A 22054-nucleotide genomic window follows, 5' to 3' on the forward strand; every position below is an offset into this window, starting at 1 on the left:
CACACACTCACTAGACTCTACCCACACACTCACTAGACTGTACCCACACACTCACTAGACTCTACCCACACACTCACTAGACTCTAAGCACACACTCACTAGACTCTACCCACACACTCACTAGACTCTACCCACACACTCACTAGACTCTACCCACACACTCACTAGACTCTACCCACACACTCACTAGACTCTACCCACACACTCACTAGACTCTACCCACACACTCACTAGACTCTACCCACACACTCACTAGACTCTACCCACACACTCACTAGACTCTACCCACACACTCACTAGACTCTACCCACACACTCACTAGACTCTACCCACACACTCACTGGACTCTACCCACACACTCACTGGACTCTACCCACACACTCACTAGACTCTACCCACACACCCACTAGACTCTACCCACACACTCACTAGACTCTACCCACACACTCACTAGACTCTACCCACACACTCACTAGACTCTACCCACACACTCACTAGACTCTACCCACACACTCACTAGACTACCAACACACTCACTAGACTCTACCCACACACTCACTAGACTCTACCCACACACTCACTAGACTCTACCCACACACTCACTAGACTCTACCCACACACTCACTAGACTCTACCCACACACTCACTAGACTCTACCCACACACTCACTGGACTCTACCCACACACTCACTGGACTCTACCCTCACACTCACTAGACTCTACCCACACACCCACTAGACTGTACCCACACACTCACTAGACTCTACCCACACACTCACTAGACTCTACCCACACACTCACTAGACTCTACCCACACACTCACTAGACTGTACCCACACACTCACTAGACTCTACCCACACACTCACTAGACTCTACCCACACACTCACTAGACTCTACCCACACACTCACTAGACTCTACCCACACACTCACTAGACTCTACCCACACACTCACTAGACTCTACCCACACACTCACTAGACTCTACCCACACACTCACTAGACTCTACCCACACACTCACTAGACTCTACCCACACACTCACTGGACTCTACCCACACACTCACTGGACTCTACCCACACACTCACTAGACTCTACCCACACACCCACTAGACTGTACCCACACACTCACTAGACTCTACCCACACACTCACTAGACTCTACCCACACACTCACTAGACTCTACCCACACAGTCACTAGACTACCAACACACTCACTAGACTCTACCCACACACTCACTAGACTCTACCCACACACTCACTAGACTCTACCCACACACTCACTAGACTCTACCCACACACTCACTAGACTCTACCCACACACTCACTAGACTCTACCCACACACTCACTGGACTCTACCCACACACTCACTGGACTCTACCCACACACTCACTAGACTCTACCCACACACCCACTAGACTGTACCCACACACTCACTAGACTCTACCCACACACTCACTGGACTCTACCCACACACTCACTGGACTCTACCCACACACTCACTAGACTCTACCCACACACCCACTAGACTGTACCCACACACTCACTAGACTCTACCCACACACTCACTAGACTCTACCCACACACCCACTAGACTCTACCCACACACCCACTAGACTCTACCCACACACTCACTAGACTCTACCCACACACTCACTAGACTCTACCCACACACTCACTAGACTCTACCCACACACTCACTAGACTCTACCCACACACTCACTAGACTCTACCCACACACTCACTAGACTCTACCCACACACTCACTAGACTCTACCCACACACTCACTAGACACTACCCACACACTCACTAGTCTCTACCCACACACTCACTAGACTCTACCCACACACTCACTAGACTCTACCCACACACCCACTAGACTCTACCCACACACCCACTAGACTCTACCCACACACTCACTAGACTCTACCCACACACTCACTAGACTCTACCCACACACTCACTAGACTCTACCCACACACTCACTAGACTCTACCCACACACTCACTAGACTCTACCCACACACTCACTAGACTCTACCCACACACTCACTAGACTCTACCCACACACTCACTAGACTCTACCCACACACTCACTAGACTCTACCCACACACTCACTAGACACTACCCACACACTCACTAGTCTCTACCCACACACCCACTAGACTCTACCCACACACTCACTAGACACTACCCACACACTCACTAGACACTACCCACACACTCACTAGTCTCTACCCACACACCCACTAGACTCCACATACACATTCACTAGACTCTACCCACACACTCACTAGACTCGACCAACACACTCCATGAACCTGTGATAGCCAGTGGACTCTGAGAGTTGAGGATTCCCTCCACGAACCTGTGATAGCCAGTGGACTCTGAGAGTTGAGGATTCCCTCCATGAACCTGTGATAGCCAGTGGACTCTGAGAGTTGAGGATTCCCTCCACGAACCTGTGATAGCCAGTGGACTCTGAGAGTTGAGGATTCCCTCCATGAACCTGTGATAGCCATTGGACTGTAACAGTTGAGGATTTGAGGGATTGTGTCTTGCTGGTTCAGTATGTACCTCACCTTAGCCTTTTGAACCAACCTCCATCCATCATACACAGGTATCACCATTATGGTATCCAATCATATTTTTGTCTACTGTGAGACGGATATGAACGTTTTTAAAATCACCTCCACCTCATCTCTCAAGGTTATGACTGACTGACCACTGACTGGCCCTCAATTACACATTTTTATGGGGTCGGAAATCAAAAGTTTGTCGAACGATTTTGTATTTCGGAAGTACATTTCAAAATGCGTATTTCCTGTTTCCTGTTGTGAAGACTGTGTACTGTCAATTAAAGGAATGTTGTCAGCCTCAATCTTCAGTAAATGATAAATATTGACACCATGTATTTTAGATGGAATCAGGCAGAAGGTTTGGATTGTTAAATGTGTTTTATTTTGTCAATGAAACGTTTTAGGTTGAAACGATACAGCAGCTAAATCTATTGATCTTCTTAATGTTTGTGACTGCCGTGTTATTGGTTCCCGTGCTGAGCTTGTCTGCATACCAAATGGAACCCTATTCCCTTTATTGTGCGCTGCTTTTGACAAGGGCCCATAGGTGCTATAGGGTTCTGGTCAAAAGTAGTGCACTATATAGGGAATAGGGTGCCATTTGGAACACAGTTCTTGGTTTGGCTCTCTCCCTGGTGATATCTGATTCTGAAATTCGTTTTTTACAACAAGATCTTCTGGAACCATTTTTAGGATGGACAGGAGACTCTCATCATCCTCAGAATAGTTATAATGGTGTTGTTCTGTTCTCTGTTTTATTAGTCAATGAGAAGAAAGAACTATAGAAGTTAATAGCAGGTTTATGTGGTTGTCTTCTCGGAGCCTCTACGTGTGGGGATTTGAAACATGTCGAGTTGGTCTTTTAGTCACAATGATGTCCCTTGCTTTTTGTTGTTGTGTAAAAACAACACACTGTAAAGAGGTCTCGCGATGCTTTCTAGGATGGAGGAAAGACCAAACTGGTATCCTGGAATCTCTGGTGGTTGTTTATCCCCCCGTCAGTGATGAAAAGCTGTTTGGGCTTAACCCGTAACCTCTGACCTCTGAGAGATCTGTCATGGATTTCATTTAGGTGGAAATGTTTCAGCTTAGTGGCTGGCCTCAGGGCTTTAGACAGATGTTCTGTGGTGTGTGTGTACTCCAGTGTCAGTGTGTGTCTTGGATATGACATGTAAAGTGTCAGTTAAACCGTGATGTTGAACATGTATGGCTCATGTTATGGTGTTTTAGCTGAGCCATACAGTGTGTTATTATAAGAGGTTGACAAAGCAATGAACCCCATACAATTCCCATATGTATCCTGACTCCCATATCTTCTTCTGCTAGAGTATATTGTTAACCCTGATCAACCGATTGCTCAGTTTGGCTGGGCGGTCAGCTCTAGGAAAAGTCTTGTTGGTTCCGAACACTCAATTTGTTTGGTGTGACAATGACATACAGTGCATTCATAAAGTATTCAGACCCCTTGACCATTTCCACATTTCGCTGCGTTACAGCCTTATTATAAAATTGATTAAATTGTTTTTTTCCTCATCAATCTACACACAATATCTCTTAGGGACAAAGCTAAAACAGTTTTTTAGGAATTTTTGCTAATTTATTAAAAGTAGAAAACTGAAATGTCACGTTTACATAAGTATTCAGAACTTTTACTCAACACTTTGTTGAAGAACCTTTAACAGCAATTCCAGCCTCTAGTCTTCCTGGGTATGTCACTGCAAGCTTGGCACACCTGTATTTGGTGAGTTTCTCCCATTCTTCTCTGCAGATCCTCTCAAACTCTGTCAGATTGGATGGTGAGCGTCGCTGCACAGCTATTTTCAGATCTCTCCAGACATGTTAGATCGGGACAAGTCCGGGCTCTGGCTGGGCCTCTCAAGGACATTCAGAGACGTGTCCCGAAGCCACTCCTGCGTTGTCTTGGCTGTTTGCTTACGGTCGTTGTCCTGTTGGAAGGTGAACCAGTCCTCAGCGCTCTCGAGCAGGTTTTCATCAAGGATCTCTCTGTACCTTGCTCGATTCATCTTTGCCTCAATCCCGATTAGTCTCCCAGTCCCTGCCGCTGAAAAACATCCCCACAGCATGATGCTGCCACCACCATGCTTCACCGTAGGGATGGTGCCAGGTTTCCTCCAGACGTGACTCTTGGCATTCAGGCCAAAGAGTTACATTTTGGTTTCATCAGACCAGATAATCTTGTTTCTCATGGTCTGAGAGTTATTTAGGTGCCTTTTGGAAAACTCCAAGCGGGCTGTCATGTGCCTTTTACTGAGGAGTGGCTTCTGTCTGGCCACTCTACCATAAAGGCCTGATTGGTGGAGTGCTGCAGAGATGGTTATCCTTCAGGAAGGTTCTCCCATCTCCACAGAGGAAAACATGAGCTCTGTTAGAGTGACCATCGGGTTCCTAGTCCCCTCCCCGACCAAGGCCCTTCTCAACCGATTGCTCAGTTTGGCCGGGCGGCCAGCTGTAGGAAGAGTCTTGGTGGTTCTAAACTTAATCCATGTAAGAATAAAGGAGGCCACTGTGTTCTCCAATCAAGCTGTAGAAACTCAAGGATGATCAATGGCAACATTGTTATGTAAATAAGTTATTTATTTTTTCATTTTTTTTTTTATACATTTGCTAAAAATGTGAAAAACCTTTTTCTTTAAATCTTTGTCATTATGTGGTATTGTGTGTAAGATTGCGGAATTTAAAAAAAAGATGTTATCAGTTTTAGAAGAAGACTGTAACGTAACAAAAAGTGGAAAAAGTCAAGGGGTCTGAATACTTTCCAAATGCACTGTATACAAGAGTTGGCACAAATGGAACTGGGACTAGTCCATGTGCCCTGACCTGGTAGAACCTCTGGGCCCCAGTTCCATGCTATTTATCAGGTCATGTGGTGTGGAAACACTCCTGGCCCTGTAAGAGGAGGATGCATCCCAACAGCCCCCTGTCTATGACTGTGTCTATGACTGTGTCTATGACTGATGTCTATGACTGCTGTCTATGACTGTGTCTATGACTGCTGTCTATGACTGTGTCTATGACTGTGTCTATGACTGGTGTCTATGACTGGTGTCTATGACTGCTGTCTATGACTGTGTCTATGACTGGTGTCTATGACTGGTGTCTATGACTGCTGTCTATGACTGCTGTCTATGACTGCTGTCTATGACTGCTGTCTCAAAAGGCACCTTTATATCGGTAATAGCCAGGCTGGCATTTACATCACTGGTCTATAGATGATCAACTCTTGTATGACATAGTGCTTTTTTAAAGGTGGCCGGCCCACCACATCATAGCAGCCCCTGTTTGTTAGACGGAGAATGTCAAGGCATGATTTCCCTCGATGTGAGTGTCATTCTTTTATGTTGACATTCTGGAGACAAATGAGCGTGATTCTGGATAATGGAATTCATTGCGTTCGTGTATGTACATTTTACACTGTGCCAAGGCTGAAACATGAGGCCTGGTGAATGAACGGAACATGCATCTTGTAGATTGTCATTTAGTTCAACGGTTGGCCCGTCTAGACGTAACCATGGTGATTGCATTTAGAATGCGGTTGGGTAAAGGATGTATTCTCCGTCTGATGTCACTACCATCAACAACTATCATCATCTGACAGAATGGAAACATCTAGGGAATAGCATATCACAGATCGTTGACGCTGTAACATTTGCCTGTTTAGATTGTATTGTATTGGAAGGCAGCAGTGCACTCAGAGGCACTTAAACTGTCTGCTTCATCGTAACAATAGCCTCGCGCCCCATTAAATAAAATATTTTATTTTAGTACAACACAACTGATTGGTATTGATCGAAGACGCTTCTCTCGTATGAACATTGGAGTTATGAAGGGAACCTAATGCAGTGAAACTGGGAGATGGGAGCCTTTGAAGTGGAGTTATGAAGGGAACCTAAAGCAGTGAAACTGGGAGATGGGAGCCTTTGAAGTGGAGTTATGAAGGGAACCTAATGCAGTGAAACTGGGAGATGGGAGCCTTTGAAGTGGAGTTATGAAGGGAACCTAAAGCAGTGAAACTGGGAGATGGGAGCCTTTGAAGTGGAGTTATGAAGGGAACCTAATGCAGTGAAACTGGGAGATGGGAGCCTTTGAAGTGGAGTTATGAAGGGAACCTAATGCAGTGAAACTGGGAGATGGGAGCCTTTGAAGTGGAGTTATGAAGGGAACCTAAAACAGTGAAACTGGGAGATGGGAGCCTTTGAAGTGGAGTTATGAAGGGAACCTAAAACAGTGAAACTGGGAGATGGGAGCCTTTGAAGTGGAGTTATGAAGGGAACCTAATGCAGTGAAACTGGGAGATGGGAGCCTTTGAAGTGGAGTTATGAAGGGAACCTAAAGCAGTGAAACTGGGAGATGGGAGCCATTTGTTGTAGGTGATTGTTTTGTAGTCCTTTGGCTACGTTGGTTGGTCTCTGATGGTGGATTGGTTTATTTAATAAACATTGTGACATGATGTCACAATGAGTTAGAGGAGGAGAAGAGATGGAAGGAACTAGGGAGGAAGAGGAGAAGAGATGGAGAGAATGAGGGAGGAAGAGGAGAAGAGATGGAGAGAATGAGGGAGGAAGAGGAGAAGAGATGGGGGGGGGGGGAGAGATGAGTGGAAAGGGGAGAAGAGATGGAGGAATCCTAAACTAGGTCCCTGGTTATATTGCGTTACAGAAATACTGCGGCCCAAATAGCATCCTATTCGCTACATAGTGCAATGTTTTTGAACAGAGCCCTATGGGCCAATAGGGTGCCATTTGGGACGGGGCTCACCAGTGTATAATCCTGCCCTATTTCTTGCCTTTATGACCTGGTTATGAGCCAGGGATTTTCATCTCTGAAGTACACAACAAATGTCCAAAGGCTGCATCTGAAAAGGCACCCTATTCCATTAATAGTGCACTACTTTTAACCAGGACCCATCTGAAATGGCACCCTATTCCTTTAATAGTGCACTACTTTTGACTAGGTGCAATTTGGGAAGCCCTCGGACTTTCACAGAAATCACATTAGGTGATTTAATACTAACAAAGACACAGGATTTCCTGTTACTCTCTGATTCAATCTGGTTCACTAGAACAGGCTAGGATGTTGCTTTAATCCAGACAAGGTCATGGTTATTCATTTCATTATGACAGCAAATGTGTGTATTCAAACTAATCCTGTATTCATCTAATGTACTTTTCAATACTTGTTCCCTGAATATAGTAGCGACCTTGACCCAACACCTAGCGACCTTGATCCAACACCTAGCGACCTTGACCCAACACCTAGCGACCTTGACCCAACACCTAGCGACCTTGGCCCAACACCTAGCGACCTAGCCAAGAGGTTCAGATCTCTTGGCGTTACAGCTACAGTAAGGTCCTGGGTTGACAATCTCAAGGTCACAGGTTCAAGCCCTGGTCTGGACTGACTTCGCTATATTGACAAGTATAATGGGATAGATTGGGCTGAGGTACATCCCATAATACACCGTGATACACCATAATACACCGTGATCTGTGGTGTAAAAATACTTGAAAGTAATACTTAAGTTCTTTTGGGGGGGTGTATCTGTACTTTATATTTATATATACTGTATATATTATTTATTATTATAAAAAATAATGTAAACCCTTTTTCGTCATATCCAATTGGTAGTTACAGTCCTGTCCCATCGCTGCAACTCCCGTACGGACTTGGGAGAGGCGAAAGGTCGAGAACCGTGCGTTCTCCTGCTTGTTGACACTTGGCTTAACCCAGAAGCCGGTCAGCCCGGCCCACCACAGGAGTCGCTAGAGCACTATGGGACAAGGACATCCCAAACCCTTCCCTGACCCAGATGACGATGGGACAAGAACATCCCAAACCCTTCCCTGACCCAGATGACGATGGGACAAGGACATCCCAAACCTGTCCCTGTGTGTCGCCTCAGGGGTTTCCAGGTCGCAGCCAGCTGCAACACAGCCCGGTATGGAACCAGGATATGTAGTAACTCAGCTAGAGCTGCAACACAGCCCGGTGTGGAACCAGGATATGTAGTAACGCAGCTAGAGCTGCAACACAGCCCGGTGTGGAACCAGGATATGTAGTAACGCAGCTAGAGCTGCAACACAGCCCGGTGTGGAACCAGGATATGTAGTAACTCAGCTAGAGCTGCAACACAGCCCGGTGTGGAACCAGGATATGTAGTAACTCAGCTAGAGCTGCAACACAGCCCGGTATGGAACCAGGATATGTAGTAACACAGCTAGAGCTGCAACACAGCCCGGTATGGAACCAGGATATGTAGTAACGCAGCTAGAGCTGCAACACAGCCCGGTGTGGAACCAGGATATGTAGTAACTCAGCTAGAGCTGCAACACAGCCCGGTATGGAACCAGGATATGTAGTAACTCAGCTAGAGCTGCAACACAGCCCGGTGTGGAACCAGGATATGTAGTAACACAGCTAGAGCTGCAACACTAGCCGGTATGGAACCAGGATATGTAGTAACACAGCTAGAGCTGCAACACAGCCCGGTGTGGAACCAGGATATGTAGTAACTCAGCTAGAGCTGCAACACAGCCCGGTGTGGAACCAGGATATGTAGTAACACAGCTAGAGCTGCAACACAGCCCGGTGTGGAACCAGGATATGTAGTAACGCAGCTAGAGCTGCAACACAGCCCAGTGTGGAACCAGGATATGTAGTAACTCAGCTAGAGCTGCAACACAGCCCGGTGTGGAACCAGGATATGTAGTAACTCAGCTAGAGCTGCAACACAGCCCGGTGTGGAACCAGGATATGTAGTAACGCAGCTAGAGCTGCAACACAGCCCGGTATGGAACCAGGATATGTAGTAACTCAGCTAGAGCTGCAACACAGCCCAGTGTGGAACCAGGATATGTAGTAACTCAGCTAGAGCTGCAACACAGCCCGGTGTGGAACCAGGATATGTAGTAACTCAGCTAGAGCTGCAACACAGCCCAGTGTGGAACCAGGATATGTAGTAACGCAGCTAGAGCTGCAACACAGCCCGGTATGGAACCAGGATATGTAGTAACTCAGCTAGAGCTGCAACACAGCCCGGTGTGGAACCAGGATATGTAGTAACGCAGCTAGAGCTGCAACACAGCCCGGTGTGGAACCAGGATATGTAGTAACGCAGCTAGAGCTGCAACACAGCCCGGTGTGGAACCAGGATATGTAGTAACTCAGCTAGAGCTGCAACACAGCCCGGTGTGGAACCAGGATATGTAGTAACTCAGCTAGAGCTGCAACACAGCCCGGTATGGAACCAGGATATGTAGTAACACAGCTAGAGCTGCAACACAGCCCGGTATGGAACCAGGATATGTAGTAACGCAGCTAGAGCTGCAACACAGCCCGGTGTGGAACCAGGATATGTAGTAACTCAGCTAGAGCTGCAACACAGCCCGGTATGGAACCAGGATATGTAGTAACTCAGCTAGAGCTGCAACACAGCCCGGTGTGGAACCAGGATATGTAGTAACACAGCTAGAGCTGCAACACTAGCCGGTATGGAACCAGGATATGTAGTAACACAGCTAGAGCTGCAACACAGCCCGGTGTGGAACCAGGATATGTAGTAACTCAGCTAGAGCTGCAACACAGCCCGGTGTGGAACCAGGATATGTAGTAACACAGCTAGAGCTGCAACACAGCCCGGTGTGGAACCAGGATATGTAGTAACGCAGCTAGAGCTGCAACACAGCCCAGTGTGGAACCAGGATATGTAGTAACTCAGCTAGAGCTGCAACACAGCCCGGTGTGGAACCAGGATATGTAGTAACTCAGCTAGAGCTGCAACACAGCCCGGTGTGGAACCAGGATATGTAGTAACGCAGCTAGAGCTGCAACACAGCCCGGTATGGAACCAGGATATGTAGTAACTCAGCTAGAGCTGCAACACAGCCCAGTGTGGAACCAGGATATGTAGTAACTCAGCTAGAGCTGCAACACAGCCCGGTGTGGAACCAGGATATGTAGTAACTCAGCTAGAGCTGCAACACAGCCCAGTGTGGAACCAGGATATGTAGTAACGCAGCTAGAGCTGCAACACAGCCCGGTATGGAACCAGGATATGTAGTAACTCAGCTAGAGCTGCAACACAGCCCGGTGTGGAACCAGGATATGTAGTAACGCAGCTAGAGCTGCAACACAGCCCGGTGTGGAACCAGGATATGTAGTAACTCAGCTAGAGCTGCAACACAGCCCGGTGTGGAACCAGGATATGTAGTAACACAGCTAGAGCTGCAACACAGCCTGGTGTGGAACCAGGATATGTAGTAACGCAGCTAGAGCTGCAACACAGCCCGGTATGGAACCAGGATATGTAGTAACTCAGCTAGAGCTGCAACACAGCCCGGTGTGGAACCAGGATATGTAGTAACACAGCTAGAGCTGCAACACAGCCCGGTGTGGAACCAGGATATGTAGTAACGCAGCTAGAGCTGCAACACAGCCCGGTGTGGAACCAGGATATGTAATAACACAGCTAGAGCTGCAACACAGCCCGGTATGGAACCAGGATATGTAATAACACAGCTAGAGCTGCAACACAGCCCGGTATGGAACCAGGATATGTAGTAACTCAGCTAGAGCTGCAACACAGCCCGGTATGGAACCAGGATATGTAGTAACGCAGCTAGAGCTGCAACACAGCCCGGTGTGGAACCAGGATATGTAGTAACGCAGCTAGAGCTGCAACACAGCCCGGTGTGGAACCAGGATATGTAGTAACTCAGCTAGAGCTGCAACACAGCCCAGTGTGGAACCAGGATATGTAGTAACTCAGCTAGAGCTGCAACACAGCCCGGTGTGGAACCAGGATATGTAGTAACGCAGCTAGAGCTGCAACACAGCCCGGTGTGGAACCAGGATATGTAGTAACTCAGCTAGAGCTGCAACACAGCCCGGTGTGGAACCAGGATATGTAGTAACTCAGCTAGAGCTGCAACACAGCCCGGTATGGAACCAGGATATGTAGTAACGCAGCTAGAGCTGCAACACAGCCCGGTGTGGAACCAGGATATGTAGTAACTCAGCTAGAGCTGCAACACAGCCCGGTGTGGAACCAGGATATGTAGTAACTCAGCTAGAGCTGCAACACAGCCCGGTGTGGAACCAGGATATGTAGTAACTCAGCTAGAGCTGCAACACAGCCCGGTATGGAACCAGGATATGTAGTAACTCAGCCAGCTGCAACACAGCCCGGTGTGGAACCAGGATATGTAGTAACTCAGCTAGAGCTGCAACACAGCCCGGTGTGGAACCAGGATATGTAGTAACTCAGCTAGAGCTGCAACACAGCCCGGTGTGGAACCAGGATATGTAGTAACGCAGCTAGAGCTGCAACACAGCCCGGTATGGAACCAGGATATGTAGTAACTCAGCTAGAGCTGCAACACAGCCCGGTGTGGAACCAGGATATGTAGTAACGCAGCTAGAGCTGCAACACAGCCCGGTATGGAACCAGGATATGTAGTAACACAGCTAGAGCTGCAACACAGCCCGGTGTGGAACCAGGATATGTAGTAACTCAGCTAGAGCTGCAACACAGCCCGGTGTGGAACCAGGATATGTAGTAACGCAGCTAGAGCTGCAACACAGCCCGGTGTGGAACCAGGATATGTAGTAACGCAGCTAGAGCTGCAACACAGCCCGGTGTGGAACCAGGATATGTAGTAACACAGCTAGAGCTGCAACACAGCCCGGTATGGAACCAGGATATGTAGTAACACAGCTAGAGCTGCAACACAGCCCGGTGTGGAACCAGGATATGTAGTAACACAGCTAGAGCTGCAACACAGCCCGGTGTGGAACCAGGATATGTAGTAACTCAGCTAGAGCTGCAACACTAGCCGGTATGGAACCAGGATATGTAGTAACACAGCTAGAGCTGCAACACAGCCCGGTGTGGAACCAGGATATGTAGTAACGCAGCTAGAGCTGCAACACAGCCCGGTGTGGAACCAGGATATGTAGTAACTCAGCTAGAGCTGCAACACAGCCCGGTGTGGAACCAGGATATGTAGTAACACAGCTAGAGCTGCAACACAGCCCGGTATGGAACCAGGATATGTAGTAACTCAGCTAGAGCTGCAACACAGCCCGGTGTGGAACCAGGATATGTAGTAACACAGCTAGAGCTGCGATGCAGTGCCTTAGACCGCTACACTACTAGGGAGGCCTACTATTTATATTTTTGAAATACTTTTACCTCACGACATTCCTTAAGAAAATGATGTACTTTTTACTCCATACATTTTCCCAGCACAGGAAAATAGTCCAATTCATGCACTTATCAAGAGAACATTTCTGGTCATCCATCCTGCCTCTGATCTGACGGACTCACTAAGCACAAAGGCTTGGTTTGTAAATGATGTCTGAGTGTTGGAGTGGGCCCCTGGCTGTCTGTAAATGATGTCTGAGTGTTGGAGTGTGCCCCTGGCTATCTGTAAATTATGTCTGAGTGTTGGAGTGGGCCCCTGGCCATCCGTAAATTAAAATAACAAGAAAATGGTGCTGTCTGCTTTGTTTAATTTAAGGAATTTGAAATGATTTATACTTTTACTTTAACTTTTGATACTTAAGTATATTTTAGCAATTACATTTACCTGTGATACTTGAGTATATTTAAAAGCAAATACTTTTACTCAAGTAGTATTTTACTGGGTGACTTTCACTTTACCTTTCACTTTATCTTTACTTTCACTCAAGTATGACAACTATGGAGTTTTTCCACCACTGGCCCTAGATGAAAGGAGGTACATAAATTCAGTTCATTATCATCAGAACGTCTTTTAGGATCAAGTATCATTAAATAACTGGTCATTACAAAGATGATATAAGACATCTTTCCATGTGATAATATCATCAGACAAGACAGTTTTATTGGGTGAATGAATGTGGCCTTCATCCTGTTACTTGAGATGTTGCATTGATATAACAGGACATGTGTGCTTGTGTTTCCATAGTGGCTGATTAGACCTTGTAAGGTCTCGTCTGTCTAAGTATAACGGTCCTTAGTAACAGGCTTCAACTACGTGAAATCATTCATGTCAAAGGGCTCTATAGGGAAAAGTACGTCATTGTGTACACAGAAAGACCGCATGTAACAATCCTTAACTATGTGACATGTATTCTACACACACACACACAAACACACACACACACACACACACACGTTATGTTCTTCTATCCTTGCGGGGACCTAAAATTAAATTACATTCAAAATCCTGTTTTACCTAACCCTACCCACTAATTCTAACCCTAACCCTAACCCTAACCCTAACCCTAACCCTAACCCTAACCCTACCCACTAATTCTAACCCTAAACTTAACCCCTAATCTTAAAATAGCCTTTGTCCTCATGGGGATGTGGGAAATGTCCCCACGAGGGAGAATTTGCCTTGTTTTACTATCCTTGTGGGGAATTGTGGGGATTTTCGGTTCCCACAAGGATAGAAGAACAAGACCACACACACACACACACACACACACACACACACACACACACTTTTACATACTATTCATTTAACATACTATTTCATCATATACACATGCCATATTACATAGCATTAAACACACTGTCTACACACACACTGCTGAACCTGTGTAGATAGATGGACTCACACTGCTGAACCTGTGTAGATAGATGGACTCACTCTGCTGAACCTGTGTAGATAGATGGACTCACTCTGCTGAACCTGTGTAGATAGATGCACTCACTCTGCTGAACCTGTGTAGATGGACTCACTCTGTTGAACCTGTGTAGATAGATGGACTCACACTGCTGAACCTGTGTAGATAGATGGACTCACTCTGCTGAACCTGTGTAGATAGATGGACTCACTCTGCTGAACCTGTGTAGATAGATGGACTCACACTGCTGAACCTGTGTAGATAGATGGACTCACTCTGCTGAACCTGTGTAGATAGATGGACTCACTCTGCTGAACCTGTGTAGATAGATGGACTCACTCTGCTGAACCTGTGTAGATAGATGGACTCACACTGCTGAACCTGTGTAGATAGATGCACTCACTCTGCTGAACCTGTGTAGATAGATGCACTCACTCTGCTGAACCTGTGTAGATAGATGCACTCACTCTGCTGAACCTGTGTAGATAGATGGACTCACACTGCTGAACCTGTGTAGATAGATGCACTCACTCTGCTGAACCTGTGTAGATAGATGGACTCACACTGCTGAACCTGTGTAGATAGATGGACTCACACTGCTGAACCTGTGTAGATAGATGGACTCACTCTGCTGAATCTGTGTAGATAGATGGACTCACTCTGCTGAACCTGTGTAGATAGATGGACTCACTCTGCTGAACCTGTGTAGATAGATGGACTCACACTGCTGAACCTGTGTAGATAGATGGACTCACACTGCTGAACCTGTGTAGATAGATGGACTCACTGCTGAATCTGTGTAGATAGATGGACTCACTCTGCTGAACCTGTGTAGATAGATGGACTCACTCTGCTGAACCTGTGTAGATAGATGGACTCACACTGCTGAACCTGTGTAGATAGATGGACTCACACTGCTGAACCTGTGTAGATAGATGGACTCACTCTGCTGAACCTGTGTAGATAGATGGACTCACACTGCTGAACCTGTGTAGATAGATGGACTCACTCTGCTGAACCTGTGTAGATAGATGGACTCACTGCTGAATCTGTGTAGATAGATGGACTCACACTGCTGAACCTGTGTAGATAGATGGACTCACACTGCTGAACCTGTGTAGATAGATGGACTCAAACTGCTGAACCTGTGTAGATAGATGGACTCACTCTGCTGAACCTGTGTAGATAGATGGACTCACACTGCTGAACCTGTGTAGATAGATGGACTCACACTGCTGAACCTGTGTAGATAGATGGACTCACTCTGCTGAACCTGTGTAGATAGATGGACTCACTCTGCTGAACCTGTGTAGATGGACTCACACTGCTGAACCTGTGTAGATGGATGGACTCACTCTGCTGAACCTGTGTAGATAGATGGACTCACTCTGCTGAACCTGTGTAGATAGATGGACTCACACTGCTGAACCTGTGTAGATAGATGGACTCACTCTGCTGAACCTGTGTAGATAGATGGACTCACTGCTGAATCTGTGTAGATAGATGGACTCACACTGCTGAACCTGTGTAGATAGATGGACTCAAACTGCTGAACCTGTGTAGATAGATGGACTCACTCTGCTGAACCTGTGTAGATAGATGGACTCACGCTGATGAACCTGTGTAGATAGATGGACTCACTCTGCTGAACCTGTGTAGATAGATGGACTCACGCTGATGAACCTGTGTAGATAGATGGACTCACTCTGTTGAACCTGTGTAGATAGATGGACTCACGCTGATGAACCTGTGTAGATAGATGGACTCACTCTGCTGAACCTGTGTAGATAGATGGACTCACTCTGCTGAACCTGTGTAGATAGATGGACTCACTCTGCTGAACCTGTGTAGATAGATGGACTCACTCTGCTGAACCTGTGTAGATAGATTGACTCACTCTGCTGAACCTGTGTAGATAGATGGACTGCTGAACCTGTGTAGATAGATGGACTCACACTGCTGAACCTGTGTAGATAGATGGACTCACTCTGCTGAACCTGTGTAGATAGATGGACTCACACTGCTGAACCTGTGTAGATAGATGGACTGCTGAACCTGTGTAGATAGATGGACTCACTCTGCTGAACCTGTGTAGATGGACTCACACTGACTCCCATTCTAATAGTAAGAGCACCTTGCCTTTTTAGGTCCTGATGCACTTAAACAAGTCATGCAAGCTGCTGATGAAGATACACACACATAAAGAAACACAGGAACACACACAGGAACACACACACAGGGATACACACACGCAGTCATGCAAACACACACACACAGACACAGACACAGACACACACACACACACACACACACACACACACACACACACACACACACACACACACACACACACAGAGACACACACACACACACACACACACACACACACACACACATACGCTACTGAACCTGTTAAAAAGCTCTGTGGAAGAAGCTTTTAACAGAAGTCTCTGGTCCCGTCTGGCCCAACGGCACAGCTGTGTTGAAGAAACACTGGGCTGCTTCCCAAATAGCAGGCTGTTCCCTACACAGCACACTATAGGCCTGCCCTTGGTCAATGGTAGTGCACTATATAGGGACTAGAGTGCCATTTGGGAAGCAGTCCCTGTGTGCGTTTGCCTCAGTTTGACCCTCACAGACAAAACACAGCCCAACCTACTAGTGTCCCTCTGGGTCCCAAATGGCACCCTATTTGCTATGGGCCCTGGTCAAAAGTAGTGCACTATATAGGGAATAAGGTGCCATTTGTGGCGCTGACATTTCCTTGTGTAGCTCGTAGCTGTGAAGAGATGAATAAAAATCTATTTATTTTTGAACCTCACTAAGATTGACCTACCATACCCCTCAGAGGTCAGGTCTGTTTCCTGTTGCCATGGAGAAGAAAACATCAAAGATATGATGTTTATTCTTCACTTCTTCTTTTTTTTTGTTGTCTTTGGAAATAAAGATTAGCATAATTATGTTCTGGTACAAATGTTTAAAGCTGCAATCCATAGCGGGGAAACTGCCACGTCCGCTTGTGATATTACCACAGCAATAATGTTACTTCTGTTGTGTGCTGTTTGTTCTGTACAAGACCAAGGTAATGTAGATTACAAAGGCATTACTTCTGTTGTGTGCTGTTTGTTCTGTACAAGACCAAGGTAATGTGGATTACAAAGGCATTACTGTGTAACGTGCATACAGCTCCATTCAGTTCATAGTAAGTAACGCCTCACTTGGTTCACTAGTACTACATAGTATCACACTCAGATACGCCATCTGTTGGCTTGGCTACATCTCGTAACAACTTCAAACGATCAACCCTGTTTTCTTCCCTTGGACATCATTGCAGGCATGATAGAACAGCAGAGTATGTACTACAATGTTTTTTTACCACAATGCTGGATGCTCATTTCCTCAAAACAATAACCATAACAAACGTGTCTGGAACGGCCATCTTGGATCTCACTGTACCTGGAACGGCCATCTTGGATCTCACTGTGTCTGGAACGGCCATCTTGGATCTCACTGTGTCTGGAACGGCCATCTTGGATCTCACTGTGCCTGGAACGGCCATCTTGGATCTCACTGTGCCTGGAACGGCCATCTTGGATCTCACTGTGCCTAGAACGGCCATCTTGGATCTCAATGTGCCTGGAACGGCCATCTTGGATCTCAGCTGACAATATACAATGTTTGTTCTTTTAAGCTGTTCTGATATACTGACTCACTAACCCAACTTTTGTTCTCTCTCTCTCCTCTCTCGTTCCATTCATGCACACATACACACTCACACTGACACTCACACTCACTCACACACTCACTCACACACTCACTCACACACTCTCACTCACACTCTCACTCACACTCTCACTCACACACTCTCACTCACACACTCTCACTCACACTCACTCACACACTCACACTCACACACTCTCACTCACACACTCACTCACACACTCACACACGCACTCTCACACACTCTCACTCACACTCACACACAAACACTCACACTCACACACTCACACTCACTCACACACTCACTCTCTCACAGGGAAGTGGGTACTATTTGGGACTCTCCAGCAGAAGGCCCTTTGTTTGGTTTATTTTGGTCTCGTTCGCTAATTATCCATTAAGCCATTTAATTACGTGCTCATCTTCGTTAGCCTCCTTGGTAATTGCTGGACTGTGTGTGTGTGTGTGTGTGATTAGACAACAGAGTCATTTGGGAGACGTTGAGCGATGAAGACCAGGGCCTTTTCAGTCATGAAGAGTTACACAGTTTTAGTTTGAATACCTGAAAGGAGGATTTTCTGAAATGACCAGACTGGAAATAACCGTCATCATTGGTCTCCATCTCAATGATCAGGAGTGGCTTCCTGTCCTTGTTCCTACTCCGTCAATAACCATGTCAGAGAGTGGAAGATCATATTCCCTGTGTGTGTGTGTGTGTGTGTGTGTGTGTGTGTGTGTGTGTGTGTGTGTGTGTGTGTGTGTGTGTGTGTGTGTGTGTGTGTGTGTTTTTGTGCATGTTTAAGCGCCTGCGTGTGTTTAATCTTCGTGTCGTGCCTGACATGGAGCTCTACTATCCCGACATCATGTCAGAGTCACTGATTGACTGACATGGAGCTCTACTATCCCGACATCATGTCAGAGTCACTGATTGACTGACATGGAGCTCTACTATCCCGACATCATGTCAGAGTCACTGATTGGCTGACATGGAGCTCTACTATCCCGACATCATGTCAGAGTCACTGATTGACTGACAGCTCTACTGTCCCGACATCATCTCAGAGTCACTGATTGACTGACAGCTCTACTATCCCGACATCATGTCAGAGTCACTGATTGACTGACATGGAGCTCTACTATCCCGACATCATGTCAGAGTCACTGATTGACTGACATGGAGCTCTACTATCCCGACATCATGTCAGAGTCACTGATTGACTGACATGGAGCTCTACTATCCCGACATCATGTCAGAGTCACTGATTGGCTGACATGGAGCTCTACTATCCCGACATCATGTCAGAGTCACTGATTGACTGACAGCTCTACTATCCCGACATCATGTCAGAGTCACTGATTGACTGACATGGAGCTCTACTATCCCGACATCATGTCAGAGTCACTGATTGACTGACAGCTCTACTATCCCGACATCATCTCAGAGTCACTGATTGACTGACAGCTCTACTATCCCGACATCATGTCAGAGTCACTGATTGACTGACATGGAGCTCTACTATCCCGACATCATGTCAGAGTCACTGATTGACTGACAGCTCTACTATCCCGACATCATCTCAGAGTCACTGATTGACTGACCGCTCTACTATCCCGACATCATGTCAGAGTCACTGATTGACTGACAGCTCTACTATCCCGACATCATGTCAGAGTCACTGACTGACTGACATGGAGCTCTACTATCCCGACATCATGTCAGAGTCACTGATTGACTGACATGGAGCTCTCCTATCCCGACATCATGTCAGAGTCACTGATTGACTGACATGGAGCTCTACTATCCCGACATCATGTCAGAGTCACTGATTGGCTGACATGGAGCTCTACTATCCCGACATCATGTCAGAGTCACTGATTGACTGACATGGAGCTCTACTATCCCGACATCATGTCAAAGTCACTGATTGGCTTACATGGAGCTCTACTATCCCGACATCATGTCAGAGTCACTGACTGACTGACATCTCTACTATCTATTGATGTGTCTTGTTAGCCTCATCAGAGCATCACTTCACTTGCCAGTCTGACTCCAGTGATGTCAGAGGAACCTAGAGGAAGTAGCTGAGGAAATGGAGTCGTCCGTCAGTTGGCCGACCAACCAGAAACAAAGCTTTGTAGTTGTGGTAAATTATGATGATGGTGAGGATGATGATGGTGGTGATGATGATGATGATTTCACCAGTGGGACCACATATGTTATTGTCGTTGAAGTGTTTAACCGAGAGAGACGGAGGAAAAGAGGGATATTGTGAGAGATAGAGAGAGAGACACAGGGAGACAAAGGGAGAAAATGAGCAAGACAGACAGGCAGAGAGACAGAAATACAGACAGACAGACACAGAGAGAGACAGAAATACAGGCAGACAGGCAGGCAGGCAGGCAGGCAGGCAGGCAGGCATGTAGGCAGGCATGTAGGCAGGCAGGCAGGCAGGCATGCAGGCAGGCAGGCAGGCAGGCAGGCAGACAGACAGACAGACAGACATTAATATTAATTCAGCTTTTCCAGCTGTCTCATCTATATTGTGTGTAAACCACTTCCTGAATCCACAGTGAATACATCATGAGTAACACCAATCCTCCATGTAAAACATCATTGCAGATCCCAGTGTTAATTTACAACAGTTTATAATGGGGTGTGGGTGTGTAATGTTATTCTAATCAAAGTCTATCCTCTGGGTGTTGCTGTTGAGATTAACAATATGGATTGCTGCTGTGAATAAATTGAGAATGCTGTTATATTATGCAAACGGTTGGTCATGGTGTGAACATACTGTCAATTACTGCTCTCTACTTACTTTTTAATTCTCTTTTCTCTCCATCTAACCTCTCTCTCTCTCTCTCTCTCTCTCCCTCCCGCTCTCTCTCTACCTCTCTCTCACTCTCTACTTCTCTCTCCCCCCTCTCTCTCTCTCTCTCTCTCTCTCTCTCTCTCTCTCTCTCCCTCTTCTACCTCTCTCTCTCCCTCTTCTACCTCGCTCCCTCTTCTACCTCTGTCTCTCTCTACCTCTCTCTTCTACCTCTCCCTCTCTCTACCTCTCTCTCTACTTCTCTCTCCCCCTCTCTCTACTTCACTCTCCCCCCTCTCTCTCTCGCTCTCTCTCTCTCTCTCTCTCTCTACCTCTCTCTCTTTCTCTCTCCACTCTGTGTGGTCCAGAAGGTGTTATATGTGATTGTTTTAATCCTTCATGGTTTCTATGTTGGTTTTCTAGATGATCAATTTAAATCTCTCTCTCCCTCCATCTCTCTCTTCCTCTCTCACACTCTCTCTCTCTTCCTCTCTCCATCTCTCTCTTCCTCTCTCTCTCTCTCCATCTCTTTGTCCATCAGGTTGTGTTGGTGGTCAGTACCAGCGGAAGCTTTACAAGGATCTGTTGACTAACTATAACCGTCTGGAGAGACCAGTGTTCAACGACTCAGCTCCTATACTGGTGGAACTAGGCTTCACACTGTTACAGATCATAGACGTGGTGAGTCTCTCTGTATACTGGTAGAACTGGGCTTCACACTGTTACAGATCATAGACGTGGTGAGTCTCTCTCTGTATACTGGTAGAACTGGGCTTCACACTGTTACAGATCATAGACGTGGTGAGTCTCTCTCTGTATACTGGTGGAACTGGGCTTCACACTGTTACAGATCATAGATGCGCGTGTGTGTGTGTGTCTGAGTCTGTTTTTTGGATGGGCCAGTGAGTTGAGGTAAATTTGGATGCTGACCCCATGCTTCCCTAATGTTATTCTGCAGTATCTTCTGATGGAGACCCATGCTTCCCTAATGTTATTCTGCAGTATCTTCTGATGGAGACCCATGCTTCCCTAATGTTATTCTGCAGTATCTTCTGATGGAGACCCATGCTTCCCTAATGTTATTCAGCAGTGTCTTCTGATGGAGACCCATGCTTCCCTAATGTTATTCTGCAGTATCTCCTGATGGAGACCCATGCTTCCCTAATGTTATTCTGCAGTATCTTCTGATGGAGACCCATGCTTCCCTAATGTTATTCTGCAGTATCTTCTGATGGAGACCCATGCTTATCCATAGCTGTATATTATACTCCCTGATATTATTCATCTACTTAGAAACCCACAGCCCTCACTGTATC

General features: G+C 46.5%; 1 protein-coding gene across 1 annotated transcript in view; it reads left to right on the forward strand.

The window, feature by feature from the left end:
- The window catches only part of LOC110497205 (neuronal acetylcholine receptor subunit alpha-7), an 83054-nt gene that overhangs the window by 5578 nt on the left and 55422 nt on the right, over window positions 1–22054 (forward strand). Inside the window, exon 2 of the mRNA XM_090188033.1 lies at window positions 21280–21419. Within this exon, the coding sequence (XP_090044159.1) occupies window positions 21280–21419 (140 nt within the window). The remainder of the gene's footprint in view (window positions 1–21279; window positions 21420–22054) is intronic.

Source organism: Oncorhynchus mykiss, chromosome 10, assembly GCF_057628025.1.
Source record: "Oncorhynchus mykiss isolate SJ-2025 chromosome 10, ASM5762802v1, whole genome shotgun sequence".
NCBI lineage: Eukaryota > Metazoa > Chordata > Actinopteri > Salmoniformes > Salmonidae > Oncorhynchus > Oncorhynchus mykiss.